This window comes from Mya arenaria, chromosome 3, assembly GCF_026914265.1.
Source record: "Mya arenaria isolate MELC-2E11 chromosome 3, ASM2691426v1".
NCBI lineage: Eukaryota > Metazoa > Mollusca > Bivalvia > Myida > Myidae > Mya > Mya arenaria.
In genome coordinates this window covers 42359361-42380576 of record NC_069124.1, presented here as the reverse complement: position 1 = coordinate 42380576, position 21216 = coordinate 42359361, and the positions used below count along the sequence as shown (strand labels likewise).

Genomic DNA, 21216 nt, shown 5'->3' with positions numbered 1-21216 from the left:
ACTGTCATGTAGTCATTATTATTGCTTCGAGTAGTTAGGGTATTTCTACTTACATTTCTATTTACATACCTGCTTTTATGAAATAAAATACTTGTTTTTGTTAAAACATGAGTTTGTGTCAATGAATTGTTAATCAGCTTTAGACATTGAAGTATAAAAGTGTCTGGGAGGATTTTGTTTGGATGGTTGTGGATAAAAAAAATATAATTGCATATTTGCATTTGTGTCAATGTGTGTAGTTTGAAAGTTTTTTCTTTCTGAACATAATTTTCGAATTTTTACAAACTCGTGTCCCCAGCTTCTATCGCATAAAATACTATTTAGTAATATATCGTTAATACAGATACGTCGGACCACGTCGCGTACCCCTCTTTCAAATCGGAATTTCTAAAGAGGGCGACTCTTTGATAGTAGTTGAAACCACTCGGTTGTCAGAAACCGCTGTGTAGTTACATGAACGTTTCTAAACACCTTTAACTACATATACAATACAAAATATTCTGCGTCATTACAATACATATAATTTACTTAATGGCAAAGGTTAACTTAAGCTGTGGTTCAGTTTCAAAATACCACACACATGTTTCCATTTCCGCCGTTTGTCGTTCTATTCATTTAAAGATTTTTGGTTAGGTGGGAGATTTAGATCTTAAACATATTTTCGCTGACCGTATCTACGCTGTAACCAAGTTACGGTCAACAAAAATATTTAAGTCGTTTTAGAAGTAAATCTCCCACCTAACCAAACATCTTTAAATTAATAGAAGTCACGATAAACAGCGTAAAAGGAAATATATGTGTGGTATTTTGAAATTTTAATATGGATATCAAAACTGTGTTTCTTGCCTTGATTGTCTGTTGTTACCTTTCATCCTTATGCCTTTAGACAAGCAGTCTGGCTGTAAGAACCTTTCTGTTGCTCTGTTATTGTATTTTCGGTCATTTTTGACTCAGTGTCTAGCTTATATATATCGTTTTCATCAATGACAATAACATCGAATTGAATGACCTTTCAAATGCTTACATCAATGGACAGTTTAACTCACATGTTTGTGTATTTCAGAGACGTAATAAAAACGAATACATGTGTCAAAAAACATTAAGGGCAAAAATACTTGTAAATAAAAATAGTATGACTATTAGAGGAGAACTTAGCCAGATGTGCCACCAAAATATCGAATATCAATAGTATGACTATTAGAGGAGAACTTAGCCAGATGTGCCACCAAAATATCGAATATCAATATATCATACAATACTGAGCTCTTCCTCAATTTCGTCTTATTTGACCACGTTAAACCACATCATGCTTGAACAGCTCATGTGTTTTCTTGTTCCATTTTTTCGAAAAACATATGTTTATGAAATAATTTTAAAGAAATGAATTTCTAGAACGAAACTTATATTTGAGTAACTTCTAAATAATAATGAGTTATATCAACTTTTATGACATTAATTAAACACTTCAAATAGTCAACAACATTAAACATTTGAAACAAATTAAAATTTGAATTGCTTCTTTCCCTGTGTACACTATACATTTATTTTAAACAAATAACGCAGTTGCGTTATCATTTTAATATGTTTTTGCCGTACAAGGACTTTAAGTGTATAAGATGCAACATGACTGAACTGCATTATTCAATGTCTAATACCATAGTCCATGTCAATTTCGCATTGAATAATGAAATCATCAGCTTTCAAATTTTTATTTGGCAGGATTCCCATCAGTCTTAACAAAAACAAATTACACATAGTTTATTAAAAGTAGAAATAAGCAATCAAATAAGCAATCAAAAAATGATAAAAAACTCGATTAAACATGATATTACTTATACTAGTTATAAGTACTTGAGACTGTGTAATAACCTCTTTGGGATCGAAGGACATACTCCTTACTACACAAAAACGCAGATAGTAATCGAATGGGTGTCCAACGTGCACATTCGTGAATTTGTTAATTAAGGTAAAACTGTAGATAGCGTCTTAAACTTAATAAGGAAGAACGACGTGCGGAATAGAGTTTTATTTCTCCTTAAGAGACTTTGATAGAATTTATTGTCAACTATGTTACCACAGTCTCCAAACCCTTAAATGTCTGCAAAACCGATTTGTACTCTCAATATACACGGTGACACAATATGATTTCTTTTCTATCATGTTACGAGCTGCAACGGTGGTTCTTGACTTGATAAGCGTGCGTTGATGATGCCACATCTTTTTTCTGGTAAGTGAAGATCGGCCTTCTTGTCACCTAAACAAACACATAAAAAGAAACTAGTTAAAGGTATCAAGGAAGAACAAGTAGGAAACGGACGACTTGGGTGAGCTTTGCATGCTGTTCGCTTTAATAACCTATACAAACAACTACCATGCAATTGCACTTTAGCAGAAAGGGCAACCTTGGTTTGTCCATCTGGTGTATTTGAGATCGTTTCTTGTTTATGGAGCGCCCTTGTATAGCACTGTGGTTGTTCCGTTCTAGAATATTTCATTAATTTGAAAATGACATGATGCAATACATACTTAAAATTGCAAAAGGTTGTACAAATTTGACAGGGTAATTTATTTACAAATGTATTGTGTTAACGCCTGTTAACGCCGGGCATACCATTTAATACCGTGTTCTCCATTTCAGCATGTTTTGTGGTGAAATTCGAAAACGGACTTTTTAAATAGCGTACATCAAAGCTGTACGATGAACTTAAATATCTGTTCTATCAAACGAATGGCGAGGAGATTATGAATACACCTTATTCACATACATGTTTTAAATCGTCATTGTCAACTGAACAAAAAATAAAACAGGATTTAAAAAAAATGACTAGAAGTATTTTTCAACAAAGTCAGCATTGCTCAATGTTTTTTTTTTCATACAGATAGGCACATTGTTTCATAGTAAAACAATTTAAATAATCTGATTCTGGCCGACAGATATCGTTTTTATTAGTATTTCTATTTACTTTTTCAAAGTTGATATTCAATTTGATCTTAAATCAGTTTTTGTTATACAATGAATAGTTACAATTATTTTATAGTGATTTTTCTCTTACAATCTTAGACTTCAGTACCTTGCCTTGTTCCTGTAATGGTTTACATTCGAGTATTGTTTGACTTCTGGACTTGTCCCTAAGGTTTTCATTTAACTATTGAAATTGTTATTTGTCTTTTGTATAGTTTTGTCCAAAATATCAGATATTTACCAAGCAGGAAACTTATTAAAACTAAATACCTGGGAAAATATTGATTTCGTCTGTCTGCTGTACGCGTGCCTTCAGTGCCTGTAATATGAAAACATACAACTTAGATCACACCGGAAATAAATCGAAAAAATCAATTTTAAATTAAATAAAACGTGTTCATATATGAATGAACCTTCGACTTGTTATGGAAAATGTTGTGACACTAATGTGTAGTCAAGTGAACATAATTCATCTTACCGAGTTTGGTAAAAACCCCTTCACATTATTTTACCCTTTGCTTTATTATTCCACAAGCCCCTCTCTGCCCTCAAATAGGATGTTGCCGTCGTTTGTAAGTGGCATCTTCTGCTGCATACATACTTACTCGTGTGGTTGTCCAATACGATGAAGTACAAGTTCCCTATTAGGTTCGGTTCGCCTAATGAAGAGTCAGAAAAACGCTTAAAATAAAACGTTGTTTTATCGTGGTTTTCTGCAATGTTCTATACATTTGTAATGAGATGATTACCTTAACGACTGCACATGCAATATTTAAATTACTTCCCGAATCCTCTCCAATTTGTCCACGAGGCAATTTGTTTTTGTATTTCTCTATTGACATTTATATTGTTTTCAATACAACAAAGTATTGACGCCGAGATTGATAAAACTAACAATTTTACAATAGGGTCTTAGAAATGAATTTTAATCAGTTTTTTTTAAGTTCGTTATCGAATAAATGAAATCACATTCCCCGTTCAAAGGCCGCATACGATGGTTAGTTCTTAACATTGACCATATCTCTTATCTTCTGCTTATGATGCATGGCCATTATAGAGATTGGGATAATCTCTGTAAGAATTTGATACCTCATATAAGTATCAAAAAATGAAATCACCAGTTCAAATGATGATCTATATTTCAAATATGTAGATAATAAATGTTTTTAATAGACAGTATTGTTCGATTTGACAAGATATCATACGCTCCATATTTCAAGCATTCTGAACAATGCATTATAATGTCTCCATGGCCTTTCATGAAGCGGTTTTGATAAATGTACAAAGAGTAAGAGATTTAGTGCTTAAAAAGAGGTTTGCGAACAATGAATATTTATTGCTTTTGTTGGCAGCCTTTTGCGCATTTATGCTGATTATGCTATCGTAAATATGACCTATGAGATACAGAACACAAAGCATGCAATGACGAAGACGATGAATATTAGGAGGACATTATTGACCCATAGAATGAAATTCGGACTTCTTCTGGTTTTGAAAACAGGAACCCGAGGGAGTAATCGTTTTCTAGAATAAGTGAAACAGAAACATATTTATTTATAACTAAAACATTATTATGTACATGGAATGGTTATGTTATAGCCAAAATGAATATATATACAGTCAATTTAATAAATAAATATGATTAACACCTGAATTTTTTAATTTCGTACTCGTTTAAAACTGCATTTTTTTACTGTTTAAAAATTCTAAAAACAAACAACCTTGGCAAATATGTTAACACATCTATGTTACCAATGTTACCAATTGTGTGCCATAATAAACTCTTATAATAATAATAATGCATGCACATAATTGCCACAGACACGTTTTCACATGACATGGTATAATAATAAATTAGGATGATTATATTTTCATGTCTACCATCACCATTCCTTTACTCTTTCATTAAGGTATAACACTGAAATCATGACACATCCAGGGGTGAATATATCCAAACACCGAGCAACATCATTTCGAATGGCATTGTTTTTCGTCCTTTCACATATTTACATTTTTGTCAGGAATAAAGGAATAGTGATGTTTGGGTGAGTTTACTGTCTTGTATCCTGTCAATAGACTGGCTACTGGAAGCTGCTGATTAAAGTCTAAAACTCGTCTTACAATGCAAACTTGTTTTACCGGATGAAGGTTTTGATATCATCACCATTTGCCATAGTACACTCTCTCGTCAAATATGCCGAGTTGGAAAGAAATAAAAGAAAACGTATTTTGAGATTTGAAGGGAACTAAAAAAATGCATGCGTTATAAAGTTTCCATACGTTTTCTTTTTCTTTTCTCGTTACTCGACTCTTTGACTTGTGATTTTATTTCGAATGGTGCTAAATACAATACCTTTATACAATATAACAGTTTCGCACTGACAGATTACCTGACTTTAACACAAGTAGTCCAGCAACCATATTTCCTAAGGAAAGGGCTAAAGTTATTTACACAAACACATACTTATGTATGGAAAATACCTCGGTATCAGAAATAACAATTTAACCCTTAGTATATGTAGTTTTACGTTTGATTCAATTCAGATGTATATCTACGTAATGGTTACCGGTTATTTACTGTTCTGATATTTGTAAACGACAATAATACGTGTACGATAGCAATGATGATCTATTCTGTGACTTATACAGAACAACAATAGATATTCTGAAACCTTTCATTCATCAGTTCAACCCTAATCAAAGAAGGTTTCTTGCTTGTAGAAATAAGAATTTCTTTGGGTTTATAATCAGTCTGACATAAATACGCATAACGCTGATATTGTGACTGTTTCTAATTAACTAAATTGTAAAGGGTTTTCATTATTCTTTGAGAAATATGTAATATATATTTACAGTTTCTTTAACCTAATTAAACACCAATATTTGAATTTAGAGTTCTAATAAACATCGGTACAGCAAAATATTTAAGGTTAAGGAAACATTTCAGAATGATTCACTGAGAGCATTGATGCTAGCTTCACGAATATCTTATACCAGAAAAGAGTTTCCAGCTTGAAATCCTACTCCTCGATTAGACTGTTAGACTGATAACCAAACCCGATACCTGAAATATTCTTTCTTCGTATGTAATACGATATTTATTACCCGCCTGAAATCCGGTACTTCGATTAGACTGATTAAAAATAACAACCCAATCAGATAAATGAAGAATGTTTGCGACTTAAGTTTGTTTCTGAAACTAGGCCCTGACCCAAAAATGCTAAAGTCCTTTCTCAAGCTCTATCTCAACTAACTTTTCATCAAACAGCACGACATATTTCAAAAGAAACTCAGCAGTCTTTAATGAATAATGTTGATTAAAAATATGAAAACGTAATAAAATAACGTAATAAAAACCTAAGAAAAAATGAATACTAATTGTTTCTTGTTAATTATTATTATACAGTTGATGATCAATTATTTTAATCAAAATAATCTATCAAAAAAGTGAGTTTTTAAATATAGTATAGACATATAAGTTTTTTAGAGATTGGTAAATGACTTCAGTATGTTTGTGACATTGGGGCCTGGTTTCAAATATTCTGCACCTTGGAAATTAACTCCACTGCACCAGTTTTGTGAGAAACGCCAAAACGTGTAAAACATTTACTCAAGCATTACTCGTGCGCGGGAATAAAGGGCGCTGAATTATATTTAAATGGCAGCATTTGCACCAGTAAAGTTCTCACATGCCATAAAGACAGAAAGGCAACATTTGCTTTACTCTTAACGTAAGTGATTGTTTACTTAATATTGCCATTATCAGTATGATTTGATACCTAAATGATAGTTGGATATAGGTTAGAGATGACTATGCCGTACTGTTTGTAATCACACATGGCATAATCAAATATGCCACCTCACATCAGATGGCATCGACAGAACAACATCAAACGGAAATATGACATGCAAGCAAAAATCAGAACAATTGACTGTCATGCGTATAAATAAAATATGATGATCAAAACACGAGGATGTTGATTTCAATAAGAGCAAAGTTGTAATCAATGATAAGCGCATCGATCAATAGAAAGATATTACCTTTAAGCTTTTCGATCGCGCATTTATCCGGAAATAAAGCTGAAACATTTCTTCAAACTTGTTTAAGTCAAGTGTGCGACAAAACCTATTAACTAAGTCAATTCGAGTAATTTTGTTAAATCTAGATTGGTGAAAATTCCATCAAAAATATGGACGGTCCATTACAAAGTGGATGGTATTTCAAAACGCAATTATTTCGATTTACAAATTAATCAGTGTGCTTTTTGCAATTTACTAGCACGACTTAGCAAGTGGAGGATTAACGATTTAGTCGCAGACTAAGGATACGGCGAAGGCGTTTCGTTATAAACTACATTAAGTAAAGAAAGTGTATTATGTAAAGGTAATGATGATGAAAATGACTTGATTTACCTATTTTTAAATTTCTTAAGAATTTAAGAGAGAAATTGAAAATAAAAATTAAAAACTGTTATTGGTTTTTGCAAAATAAATATAGTTAAATGGAAATTAACGTTGAAATAAAAGCAGCTTCCAGTTAGGGAGACAAGAAAGCATACCCACCACAAACGTTCCCATGATGTAGACCTGAAACAGATAAGAAATGAATCAGTATACATAAAACTAAATCGTTGTACATAGAAAGTAGTACTTAATAAAGTAACAAACCTGTTTGCATAACGCAATTCTTTAATCAACATATAAAACTAAAATCAAGAATCAGTGTTGTTGTTTTTTAAAACGCCATTTTCTTAATATTATTTCTGTACAGTATATCAGGAATGGACAATGTCATGATAAACGTTTGATGAATATTAAGATAATGCTGTTGTTTTTCTGTTACAATGTAAGATGTCTGTAACTTAATTTTGTAAATTTATAATGTGTAGTTTCAACTTTCCTTCATAAGCTGAATAAAGTGTCTTTGTTGTCTTACCATAGACACATTCCGCTACAAATGATGATACTGGTATGGGGTGGCGAAAGCACTCTGTTGTTGAGCCAAATGTTCCATTGCAATTCCTGCTCCTACGCATGGTCCAGTCATAAAACTGGCTGGTGATGTTGTGGATCCGATCATTTGCGGGTAGGGAAGAGTTGGATAGGGCATTGGAAGAACCTGTCGACAGGCAGTAGGGGGCGGCATGTAGTACAGTGAAGTCGAGTTGTCATACGCGGCGCAGCAGACGTGCGATTGTGTCATCGGAATGTATTCATCGTTGTAGCCGTACATTCCTCTCGAGTATTGGACCTTGGTACATTTTCTCGCTCGGCGCTTAGAATGATGTCGTCGGAAATCCCCACGTGCAAAGTCATCTATGCAAGCTGGATGAATAGTCCAGTAATTTCCCTTACCTTCAACATAAGTAAGTCATTCGTAAATGAGTGTTAATTTAAACATTGAATATTTAAGAAATGCGGTTCATATGTGTAAGACAACATTTTGGATTCTCTTATGTTGGGTAGGGTAAAAATTCGAACATTTAATTGTTTTGACTATTCGAATAAAGTGTGTGTTAAAATGAAACGTCGTCATCAAAAGCTCCAATCCTAAGGGTTCTAAAGTACGACAGAATAAGTTAAATTCATTTCCTAGTTAAAGCGTAAAAAATCCGTTGAAATAGAATCATTTCAGGCTGAAATATACAATTGTTTGTTTAAATACGAACCAGCTATTTACTATTTAGTGTGTGTTCACAATAGAAAGTAAAATAACTCAAAGTATCTTTAAACTCGCCGTCATTAGAATAACTATCTAGAACTCATAATTTATTGCAAATCACACACGAGTTTTGTTAATCACTTAAGAATTATAATTAAGTTCTATAAAATGTTTGCAATCTTATTTGCATATCAAACAAATTGGTGTTATTTGTATCGGTGTGCAAATGGACCTGTTTATAAATTATCGCAGAGATGTTAATTGGCACTTTCACACAAACGCAAACAAATTTCATTATGTTAAGAAAAAGTATCCATACACCATATTCATGATGCTATTAAAATGCGATACTATCCAATACATCTAAGATATCGCGTTTTAAGAACATGAGCGCGAAAGCTGATGATATTGAAAAAGAACACGAATGAGCCGTATCCGTGAAAACTGATTTTAGTAAGAGCGATGCATGTTATCTTGATGTTCAACAAGTTATTCGTTCGATTGACCCACGAGAGTGGTCAGTGGTTCTTCACGACTGACAATCGTGCGATACGCCTTTATTTAGAAAGAAACTGAAAGATGATAATTGTAGGAGCGATGAAGGTTTCCATGATGTACAAAGTAATTCGTTCGTTTGACTCACGACCCACGAGAGTGGACAGTGGTTCTTCACGACTGACAATCGTGCGATACGCCTTTATTTAGAAAAAAACTGAAAGATGATAATTGTAGGAGCGATGAAGGTTTCCATGATGTACAAAGTTATTCGTTCGTTTGACTCACGACCCACGAGAATGGACAGTGGTTCTTCACGACTGACAATCGTGCGATACGCCTTTATTTAGAAAGAAACTGAAAGATGATAATTGTAGGAGCGATGAAGGTTTCCATGATGTACAAAGTTATTCGTTCGTTTGACTCACGACCCACGAGAGTGGACAGTGGTTCATCACGACTGACAATCGTGCGATACGCCTTTATTTAGAAAGAAACTGAAAGATGATAATTGTAGGAGCGATGAAGGTTTCCATGATGTACAAAGTTATTCGTTCGTTTGACTCACGACCCACGAGAGTGGACAGTGGTTCATCACGACTGACAATCGTGCGATACGCCTTTATTTTGTTCGTTTGACTCACGACTCACGGGAGAAGACAGGGGTTCATCACGACTGGCAAGCGTGAACTGTGCCTTTATTTAGACATGTACTTAGCAGGGCATTGGCCAATCGCCAATTGTCAATGATTTACTCAAGAAAATCTACAATGACATATTGTATATAGGTACAAATACACGGGTGCAATACCCTTGGTCACGAATGGTATGACTGCACCTCTTATTTTGGAAAAAATAGTTGTTTAGCAAACTCCGCCAACCGGATGCGTTTCATGATTAATTGATATGACTGACTTACCCCTATCTATGTATCGAAAATGTTTACAAGTTCTGCTGAACATTATATTTATTTGAGATAGGGCAATGTTCATTGTTAAAGCCTAACTAGTGCAAACTAATAAAAAATTAAAACATAAGCACGGAAAAAGAATTCATTTTTTTTATTATTTGCAATAGGAAGGCAGTATTTTTCAAATACTCGGTCAATGTAATTTGGTTTATCAGCATTGCATTTTAATCAGGTGAATCGGTAGAGTTACACAGAAACTTATTCAGTATGCACAATATTTCTTTTGTATCTCAGTATCTCTACATAACTATTGTAGCCAACCAAAGTCGGGGTTAAAGTTGAGGTGAGGATGCTGTCTATCGTTAACCGCTTTTACCGTTTGCGTGTTCTCCAAAAACTTATTTAATATCATCTGACTTATCCGTTAACACTATTTATGCTGCTTCGGAATGTATGTGTTCTTTTCAAAACAATTTACCTTTACTATTTACTCTTTATAATAAACTTAATTCCGAATCAGATTAACACTTTCAATGACAACAAATCGACTTGCAGCGTCGCACATGAATCTTTGTCAAAAGTCATTTGCAAGTGAACTGAAATTAGGTTAATGCTAATAGTCAAATAACTCATCTAAATTCTTACCGTTTTCTGATCTGCGAGCCTTAATAAAGCATTCGTTGAGACTCAAATTATGACGAATGCTGTTTCTCCATGGCTTTTTATCGTTGTTGTAGAACTCGAAGTTGTTCATGATGTACTGGTAGATTTCGCTTAGCAGCATGTTCCGAGCACGTGTGCTAAGGATTGCCATGGAGATAAGGGCGATGTAGGAATGAGGAGGCTTCCCATCATCGCTGTCGTCTGCGGTTTCATTTTGTTGCGTCGTTTCCTGTTCAATATTGATCTTTTCCGAAGGAGCTGCAGGTTGCGAGTCCTTGCATGCTTTCACGTTTGCAACTGGTTCCTATATACAACGAATACATTTAAAAGCAATTAGAACAACAAAGATTGGTGATTCAAATTTATATAGTTTATTTTTATATTCCTAATAAAACATGTTTATATAATGTTCGTGACATTAGTTTCCCTTTCAATATAGTTTAACGTACTTGAAATTAATTAATAGCGTTGTTTGTATTTTTTATTGAAGGTAAGGTATTTTGTTCGAACAGTGTTGAAAACATTCATTACTGTTGAGGAAAAACATGAAAAATATTATTCAATATTAAAAAAATATGACTTGCACCTTCATTTAATCAAATAATTTGCATTAGCACGACTGTCGCGAATAAAAAAATGATGTTTTGCATAATATATCATTAATATCTCTTGCATTGACAAACATTTATGTCAAGATTATTTTATTCTGGATGATTTGTCCTGTACAAAATGAACGTTTAAATAATGTAAGACACAAAGAAAAATACTTGTATTTACTATGAAATTTATTGAAATCGATGTCAATGTCTTAACACATGTGCGTTTATGGAAAAGGTATTTGTTTTACTCTCTTAATTGATACAATATCGATAACTATTTATTTTTACAGATATGGTGACCAAAGATGTGATTGACAAGGAGGTTTAAGCGGAAACGAGTAGATAAACTTCGGCGGCCTGGGTCCGATTTAAGCCAAATTAAGATGTAACTTAAACTGTTATATGTGCCACATTTTCTTTATTTTGCTATGTTAATTGTGTGGATTGAATTTTAGGCAGAATAGAAATGAACACATATCAGAGGAAATGACATCAATCTACTTATTGCCGTTTTTGTGTCTCTCAAGCGTATGCTCCGATGGAAAGATAGTCCAGAATTTGCTCTGTTGTTTTGTTTGATAAAAAAGTTATATTTAAAAGGCATCTTAAACGAATTTAATGTGTAGTGTAGTGTTTGTGTGTGCTATTGGATTTTTAAAAAAGAAAATAAGGTGATAAAATATTGAAAATAAGTGAATTGTTTTCAATATTTTTCTTTTTTTAAGTGGGTAATAAATGTGTATGTCGATACTGATGACGACGATGATTTTGATGATTTGGAATATGTCGTCTTCCGGGTAATCTAGGAATTCGGACGCTTGTGAAAATGTACCACAACTAGAAAATAGACATGTTTGCAAAATAGTATACGTGAATATTTATCAAGTCAGTGTGACTTGAACGGCATAAGATACCACTACTTCGAACTGCTAAATTAGATCTGTGGTGATTTCGCCGTTTACTAGAAAGCGCAACTGAATCGGAGGATGGCCTCGTGCTCTGGTAAGCCAGTGTCTGGGCGGCTCGTCCAAGACTACCACAGCATTTTTGAAGCGTGTCAGGGTAATGCCTTGAAAACTATGATCAAAGCAATTACTGTAAGAAGAATGCCCGAAACAAAGCAACAAGTCACCGACTGCAAGCCGACCTCCAGAAAACGTACATGAGCAAATGAGTTATCCTTACTCAAAGACACTATCACATCAATTCAAGCTGGTCTATGTTTAAAATAAGCATTGCATGCTAGTGTTTCGCTCAGAGCACAGCAATTGAATTATGTTAAATGCTGTGAAAATTAAAACTGACTAACATAAATAAAGCAGTTCGGTTTATTCATGCAAAAGCTCGACGTTTGGAACTATGAGGAAACTCACAAGTTCGTAATTTAAAAGAAAATCACAGTGCATGAACACGTTCAAGTCCCACACGACAGCTCTGTGGTATGTAATGATCATTTGAAAAGTATTAAAATTGACACTCGAGTTGAAGGTTGTACTTCCTCTGTAATAGTTACGAAAAGGAATGACGATGACTTCCGATGAATTCAACATATGTGCGCGGAGCACTTGTGTATCTTTTGACTGAGTGCTTATTTTAACCCAGAACTATTAGGCTCCATTTTTGACAGTAACGGTCCGATTAGGAAATAAATTCAACTGTGTCCTAAACGAACAGACCGCTAGAGGATGTTAATTAAGCTAACAGTTGTCTCTGACGGGACTGCGAACGGTGTGCATGATTACGTTATTTGCAAGCCATTGCGGTCAGGTGAATCACTTCGCCAGGAACAACCTAGACCTCAGCTGATGTCATATCATAAAGGCGAGAGCGAGTGGGCTCCGCCGGCAGACAGGGAACAAATTGACACTCCGGTTTGACCATGTAAAATATAACATGCGGTTCACTCTACTTTTCCGAAGACGGCTCGACGACAGGCGGACATTCGGTTGGTTTGTGGAGGACAGACGAGCGATCAACAACACCACGGACGCCAGGACATAAGCTCTCGGAGTCACACTGAGAGGCTGTGGTATAATTCTTAATTGGAAAATGGAAAATTATCGTCAGGAGGTCGAGAGTTCGCCGCTCCTCTACCTAGTTTACAATAATGGCTGAGCTTGAACATAGTTGAAACAGACTGTGCTATCAACTAGTGTAAAATATACACATTGAGGGTTGCTATGCAATGACGCATTCTCCGTCCATGGATGCATTTAAGACGTATGCATACATTATGGGTCTTATTCAAATATATTTTAGTGTATTGAATTGTTTTTGAACGAGTATGGACTCCTCGTATCTTGCCCAAATTTTCAGATTTGTAAATCTTGCTTCCTAATGACCACCAACAATATTATACAGGCGTTACTGTTTTGTCATGAGTAACAACAGAATTGCAAATATCTGTGTGATTCAACATACAAACACTGTTGTCATGAAATATTTATGTCAATAAAAATTATAACTTGTCTAGATCAATGCGCAATGCTGCTTTGTTAATTATTTTGCTATTGCTATACTTAAATAATTCGTAAATTATAACGTTTACAATCGAGAGTTAATTATAATTAATAATTTTAATGTTATTGAAAGCTTGTTTCTTATTATTGAAGAATATCGATGTGCTTGTTGTATGTGCATTCACCAAACACACCTACTTAAATCATAAGCAAAATATATAATTTAATATGCTATCTCCATAAATGAGCAATTAGAGAAAGAATTTCAGCATTCCATCTTATAAACGCCAACCAATAAATAAAATCACGAGTTCTTCTTGAACAGACCATAAATGTCACTGAGGCTGCTTGTTCAAACGTATCGTGTAAAATTTATCCACTATTGAACAATTCCGCTTTAAAAAGCAAAGGTAAGAAGAAGTCACAAATAGGGTCTTGATATTAGTATTTTAAGGATTAACATCTCAGTGTTTCCATTATCAATACAAGTTCAAACAGTCCGCACTTGACTACATTTACTGTGGTTTGTCGAAAGGTAATAGAGGAAACTAAACGCAACTTTCACGGGACAAGCCGTTTTGTTGCACTTTGTCATCCACGTGTATGCACAATGTACAATACCAGAATGCCATGTTTCATTGCACGAGTGACCTATAACGTGTAGCTACGTCGTGTTTCGCAACCTCTTTAATAAACATATACACACGAGTGTTTACAGGCCTTATTAGAATTAACAGCACTGCATTCACAGTAAGAGGTGACCATTCTTAACCAGGTATGCTCCGCTTCACCATAAAAGGACATCGGAATGGAGTACCAGGCCCGTATACATAATCAATAATCAATATAATTGATATATTAAGACAAGCCTCAGTGATGAAGTCATTTGGACAATTTTTCATACATTCCAGTAAAACCAAGTTTCATCTGAGTTTGTTATTGAATACGGTGCCAAAACCAGTTCTTCCCAATGAAATGGAAGTAACTGAAGCCAGCTTCCAATTGTTTTTGCAATTAGACTTATCAATTAATATAAATATAAATATAACTTACATTGACAGCCGTCACACCAACGTTCCTTTTGACTCCTGTAGAGTTGTCCGAATCAAGGCCGCTATCAGACGGCGATAGTGTCGGATTGTCGCTAGAACTAGCATAGAGACTTCCGCTGTTATACTCTTCCTCAAATCCCTGGTCGGAATAACTACATGATGTTTCTTTTCCTACTCTTTGGTGGTTCCTTAGAGTTTCAGAAGCCACAAATTCCCCCCGCATCAGATAATCTATCATAAAAGTGTTCATATTTATATCAGACAATCGTAAACTTTTATATTAAATTATGGTATAATTATGAACTAAACTATAGAATTCCCCTTAAAATCTGTCTTGTGTATTGGTATTTGATGTCTTGAGCAAACTTTCAAAAGTAATCGTAATTTCAAAAGCAATGTTTGGATATATATGTCTTGCCAAACACAACACAAGAGCAACACATGAACTGATTCTGACAACGGCTTGAGCTTTTAAAGGAGGAATTCATTTACCGCACCCAAGGCGTATACTTCGTCCTCCTAGAGATATGTCTTAGTACTAATGAAGCGCGAACAATTCGCCTGGCAACAGGATTTGGTTGCGAATCTTTAAAGGTATATCTTACAAACCCGCTAATTCGAATTGGAAACTCTCGGAGATATCATGTTCTCTGGTATGTTCAATAGCGTGATGTGTCACATGAACCAATTGAAACAGTAAGTAAAGTTGGTGAAACATTAACACATTTCATTTTACTGTATTGATCGTATAGTCCTTCTCCTTGACAAGTTCCTTCAAAAAAAGAAAATATACTGTTAGATGAGGAACCGGCCTATCTTGATACAGATTTCAACATAGAAACCACTTGTTACTTGATTAATTGTTTATCTTACATTGTTACAGGTATACGCCTATAGTTTTATGTGCTTAGTAAATGTTATTTTTCTATTATGCAGTGACTTGCAAAGTTCCAAATTGTAAAAATGCATTTGTAGGACTAAGACATCAAGCGGTCCAAACGTCCTTGTTTATTTCTTTTAAAGGACCATTATTTGATAAATATGTCTTCGCATGCATGTGTTTTTTTATTAGAGCCAAGCTTACGAACTATATATTATAACTTTGATACAAAGAGTAGTTGTATGTTGACGATAAAGAGGATAAAAATGATTTCAGATGCCAAAATAGTTCACACTACCTTACTTAGTACGTAGTGTAGTACCGCTGTGGCTCCTTTTTATAAAAAAGATATTTGCAGTATTTAAAAAGAAATATCACCAAGATGCCTCAACATATTGTTGATTTGAAAGTCTGGATTTTGTTTACTCAAATCAATATTGTCATATTTATATTTTTTTTCCTTTGAATACAAACGGAATTTTAAGAGAAGAAATCTGACAAAAATAACATTTTTCATTCGTTCTATATCGAAGTAAGGTTTACACCGGACTTAATGTATATGAAATAGACATAGAAAGAACATACCTTATACTAATTTTGTCTAGTGATTTGATTCAATGTTGACGTTGGAAATCCCAGTTGTCCTTAGTGGTCGTAGCCTTATTTATTCCACGTGGAAGTGTAGAGATTGTGAGAAACAAATATTACTCTGAGATAATTTATACTTCAAATATAAAATATAGGAGCCATTTTCAACAAAAAAAAATGAGGAGCAATTTTTATATTTAGATTATATTTTCAAAAGCAGTTTTGCATTTTTAAACTAAACTCTTAGAATTCTTGATAAATACGGCCTCAAAATCCTAGCTCTAGATATGATTTGCAATGAATTTCCTCGGTCTAATTGGTGAATACTATATAATAGTGTTCACCTTTAGTAATGTCCTTGTAAGTCGTTGGAATTTTCAACGGAAAAGATGTTCGTGCCACTGTAATTAATCATAATCGAACTTTAATCATCACCTATTAAATCAGAATAAAACACGTACAATTACGCATTAATGTAACATAAAGTTACTTAACCTATGCACATACAAGATAAGAAAAACATATCGTGTAACATAATTGTTAAATTAACAGAATATACACTGCAGTGACAATGCCAGGGGTCGTAAAATCACAAATAAACCCTGTTTATGCAAGGGCCCATGTAAATTTCTGTGTAAAGGCACAATAATCAGGATCAAAGAGACCTTGACTAAACGATCAAGATATAATATCACGAAAACAACAAGCTCATTACGCATACATGTGTATCCATTTCTTTAATTGTCGCCATGTTAGTTTAAAGGTAAAAATCATCTTTTTTTCTGGCATATCAAAATCATAGCATTATGTATTTATGATTGTTAACAATAGCGGTGCCGATCAAACAAAGACGTCTGTTTGCATCAGTCTTAAATCTCGAAAGAGTCTCTCGTTCAGATTAGTGAAGGATCTTCACTTTGGTTTAAGTTCAAGGTAAATAGTCACACACGTTTTGGCTCTGAGTTTGAAACTCATGACTCGAAACTGCAAATTTAAATAACAATTTTAAATTGCCATGAGAAAAGCACAAATTGTAAATTTTGGAGTATCTCGTGCAAACATTTGTATTTACTTTGGTAAACACATTTTTATCAAACGTTATCATATTCATGTAAAAGATATGTGTATTGTTTAAAAAACACGCTTTTCTGAATCTAAGTATCAAATATAGATTCTTGTTTACGGCCCAAATGTACATAAATAATAGAGCAGAAAAGCTTGCTAAAAAAAATTCAGCGGATAAAATATAACATTATGAAGAAGCAACAAGCAAACAACAGTAAAGATTGTTTGTGAACGTTTTTGACTGATCGTAAAATACCACCCACTTTTTTAACTCTTATGTCTAGTCTTCTGGTAATAGTATTATATGCGATATTTAACACAATATTTATATTGCATGTGCGAAAGTTTGCGTCATTGTTAAGGCGGAACATATCACCTTTGACAAAACATCCGTGTTTCTATTAAACTGCCACGTGTCACATGTGACAACATGCATCTATCAGTTAATATATAAAACCAAGCGTGAGTGAATGCCTGCTGAGGTCATGATCTTAAATGGATATTTCGTCAAAAACGTGATTGTGTTTCTAGTGAAAAGCAAATAAGTTTTATCATGCAATGCTATGTTTGATGGTTTTTCATAACGAAATAATTAAGTAATGGTAGCTTATTATGTTTTTCACGACTTTTAACGTGTATGTAAATGGACGATACCGGCCACAAATAGACGCCTAAAATTTATACTACAAACAAGACTATAATGGTATATTGTGGTTTCACACACTATTACATAAAAATATATTTTTCAAAAGTTTCGACGATTTCCTGCAAATTCTTTCCCAAAGCCACTAAACAATAAATATTTCAATGATTTATAAAAAATATGCTACGGTAATCTATTCCTTTGACAAAAATTACGGATACCTTCTCGAATGATTGTAGCAGAAAGAGCAAGCAGCGAGACCGACGCCATTATCTATCTAAAGCTTTGCTCCAGGTAAACTAATCAAAACATAGTAAAACTACCCCCCCCCCGGCACTACTGGTTACTTAAAATTCTAACCACAATTATAATAGAAGAAAAGGGGCAAACAACTCTTGGAAAATACGAATAATAGAATAATAGCGAATTCGCCCAATTCGGATAATTTTCTAGTATAAATATTGTATTCAGATACATTAGCAATATAATAGGTATTTAAAGGAAATCTAGAAACAAAAATGAAAGATTAAAAAGAACTCCGAGATCTAGAAATAGTATTTATCTTAATTTGACTTTTCTATGGTAGAGCATTAGTCTGTTAATATATGTGCTCATATACTTTTCCAATGGCTGTTTTATAAGCATATTTTTTATTTGGTTTATTATGTTCGTATCTTAGTCAATTTACCACCATTGTGACAAATCATTAATTTGCAGGGGTTGAATATAAGTTTCTTCATAATACTTCATCGTCAACCAATTTTCAATTTACAATGTATCCAGTTTGCATTATTAAAACATTTATAGGGTTGAAACCAATCAGCATACGTATAATTGTGCTTTTCACGTACATTAATAGAAGGGAGAATACATTTGAAAGAGTATGGCTCTACGTGGTCAAGAGTTAACCGCCTGTATCGTTTCAACAAGAGAACTGCAGGTCTATGTTAGAAACGCTTAACAGAACAAAAGCAAAAATTATGGACATAAGTACACATGCGCTTATTTTATCTAGCTATATGTGTACTCATTCATAACGTTATTACCAGGGTAAACATGTATGAATGTCGACGATAACATCGACTTTGTATGAATGTCGACGATAACATCGACCTGAAGGCTAACACAATACTTCTACCCATTCATCTGCAAAATACAGGCAAGTAATATATCTAGATGGTCATTTTAGTTAAAAGGGGAGGGTAACGAGACAATCATCTCCCAGGTGTACTCATTTGTGTTACTTCCCACTTAATAACATCATCTATTGGCTATAGAAGTCGAATGCAGGTTAACACAATTGTAAGTAACCTAAGTATAACCTTTTTATGTTTTTTTCAAAATTTAATTATAATTCTTAATATTTGCAGTTCAACAGAGAACAAATTAACTTTCGGTCTAAAACTCAAAATATGCTCAAAGTTAAATTGCTGTTTCTTCAGAAATTAGATGCTTAAAGAATGTTGGAATGTTTAACAATTTGACTAAAATCATGTGTAGCCACGCGTGGGTATAAAGAATACATTGATTTTATTTTCAAATAAAACGTTTGAGCACAATAAAAAAATATTGCATTTATTGAATTTGAAAGGTAGACAAACAAAATATGCATAAAACCAAATATTCAGGATAGGATAAAAAATGAAGTTTTGAAGCTTATGCTATGCCCCGCTTCTGTCACACTGTCTAGCTGCTTATAACCATGTAAAGGGTGTTGTGATCTGTTGAATATGGCCTGGTTGTAATATTGGTAATACGTTGAAAGGTGTATGAAAAGTGCAAGTAAATTTTGATAGGCCTTGGATATTTACAATATGAAATAAATGGAAAGAAAACCAAAGAAAAACACTTTGACGAGACAAATGCCTTAACGCAGATAAACTATCCAAGAGGTACAATGTCTGAGCATAATATAGTAAACCGGTGAGGAGGGAGTGATAGCTTTCATTAATGTCTTCTCATTCCAATTTGGTTAATGACAATATTTTTTGTAGGAGGCATATCACCATCACGAGGTGTGGAGGAATAAGTGTATTTAGAAATTACTAATGCATGATCATTTAATTTTTTGTGGATTTCGCCTTATTTTAGGTTCAAGTCATGTGTTAATTGAACATTAAATCTGTCGTTTTGCATCGGAAACGATTCGCGTTTCATTATGCTGTATTGTGTATATTTCGTTTTCCTTACTCGGGTGATATTATCTCAGACAGGTTCTGCATATTCTTGCAGCGGTCTAATGTTATGTATTTAACATGTATATATCTACAATCAATGACTTATTTGAATGATCTCATGAGTTAGACACGCTGCATTACCTTCTGAACGTTGGATTAATTTAAATAACTTCTTTCAATAAGCATGAACTAGAAGGTTTGACGCCCAGATATTTATGATATGTACCGTCATCTATTTGAACGTAAAGAAAGGGTAAATCTGTCTAGGTTTTTTTTTCGCGAGATAACTAGTATAAGCTTTTGCTGCATAAATGATACAAGCTACCTCTTTCCATGTCATCAACAAGTGTTTTGGTTCGTCGTCAATGATGAATGGGGGTATTGTGGTCTGCAAAGAGACGTTTTGCAGATTGGAGCTTTTTTAAGACTAATGTCGTTCATGTAACCGTATCCGACAACGAACAAGACTGTACAACGTCTTGCTTTCTGTCATGGATATAATTGGTGAGACATTATAATGAAGGAAACATAAAATACTACTTTCTCTTAGCTTGAAAAGAATACCCCCAAGTCATATGCGATCAAATGCTTTAGATATGTAACAGAATACTGTTTTAATTTTTTGACTTCATCTAGAGCTAGGAAGGAAAAGTGGTGGATAAATTTTATTCATGAAAAATGATTTAAAATGAGAAAAAGTAGTCGTTAAGTAGTCATTCTGACGTAAGAAGTTGAATATGTATTTTAACATCTTATTTAAAACACTCAATAAGGATGTTTGACGGTGATTGACCAACATCTCGGGAATCGGACAGGTTTCCACGGATTTGATACTTTATCGGAGCGAAGGAGCAGGCAGGCAGGCTAGCAGGCGGGTGACGGGCGGCGGGCGAGCGGGCGGACCGGCAGACAGGCAGGCAGGCGGGAGACGAGCGGTGGGCGAGCGGACGGACCGGCAGATAGGCAGGCAGGCAGGCAGACATTGTTTTTACTTTTAAAAAAGGTCTGTAGAATAGTTTAACAAACTGTGCACTTAATTTTGATTACCAATTGTCAGAGCA

At 34.1% G+C, this 21216-nt stretch overlaps 1 protein-coding gene across 1 annotated transcript; it reads right to left on the bottom strand.

Annotated features, from left to right (window-relative positions):
- Positions 1–7913: 7913 nt before the first annotated feature.
- LOC128226033 (forkhead box protein fkh-2-like) lies at positions 7914–21138 on the bottom strand. The gene is made up of 5 exons (XM_052935931.1): positions 20953–21138; positions 20481–20543; positions 14804–14941; positions 10675–10996; positions 7914–8317 (listed from the first exon to the last, which is right to left on the bottom strand). The coding sequence occupies exons 1-5, from the start codon at positions 21136–21138 to the stop codon at positions 7914–7916; spliced, it is 1113 nt and encodes a 370-aa protein (XP_052791891.1).
- Between the last annotated feature and the right edge of the window lie 78 nt (positions 21139–21216).

Coding starts and splice junctions, on each gene's coding strand:
- LOC128226033 (XM_052935931.1), bottom strand. CDS start 21,138: ATGTCTGCCTGCCTGCCTGCCTATCTGCCGGTCCGTCCGCTCGCCCAC. Junction 20,544..20,952: donor ACCTGTCCGATTCCCGAGAT/GTTGGTCAATCA, acceptor GTCTCTTTGCAG/ACCACAATACCCCCATTCAT. Junction 14,942..20,480: donor TGTTGATGACATGGAAAGAG/GTAGCTTGTATC, acceptor TATTCCGACCAG/GGATTTGAGGAAGAGTATAA.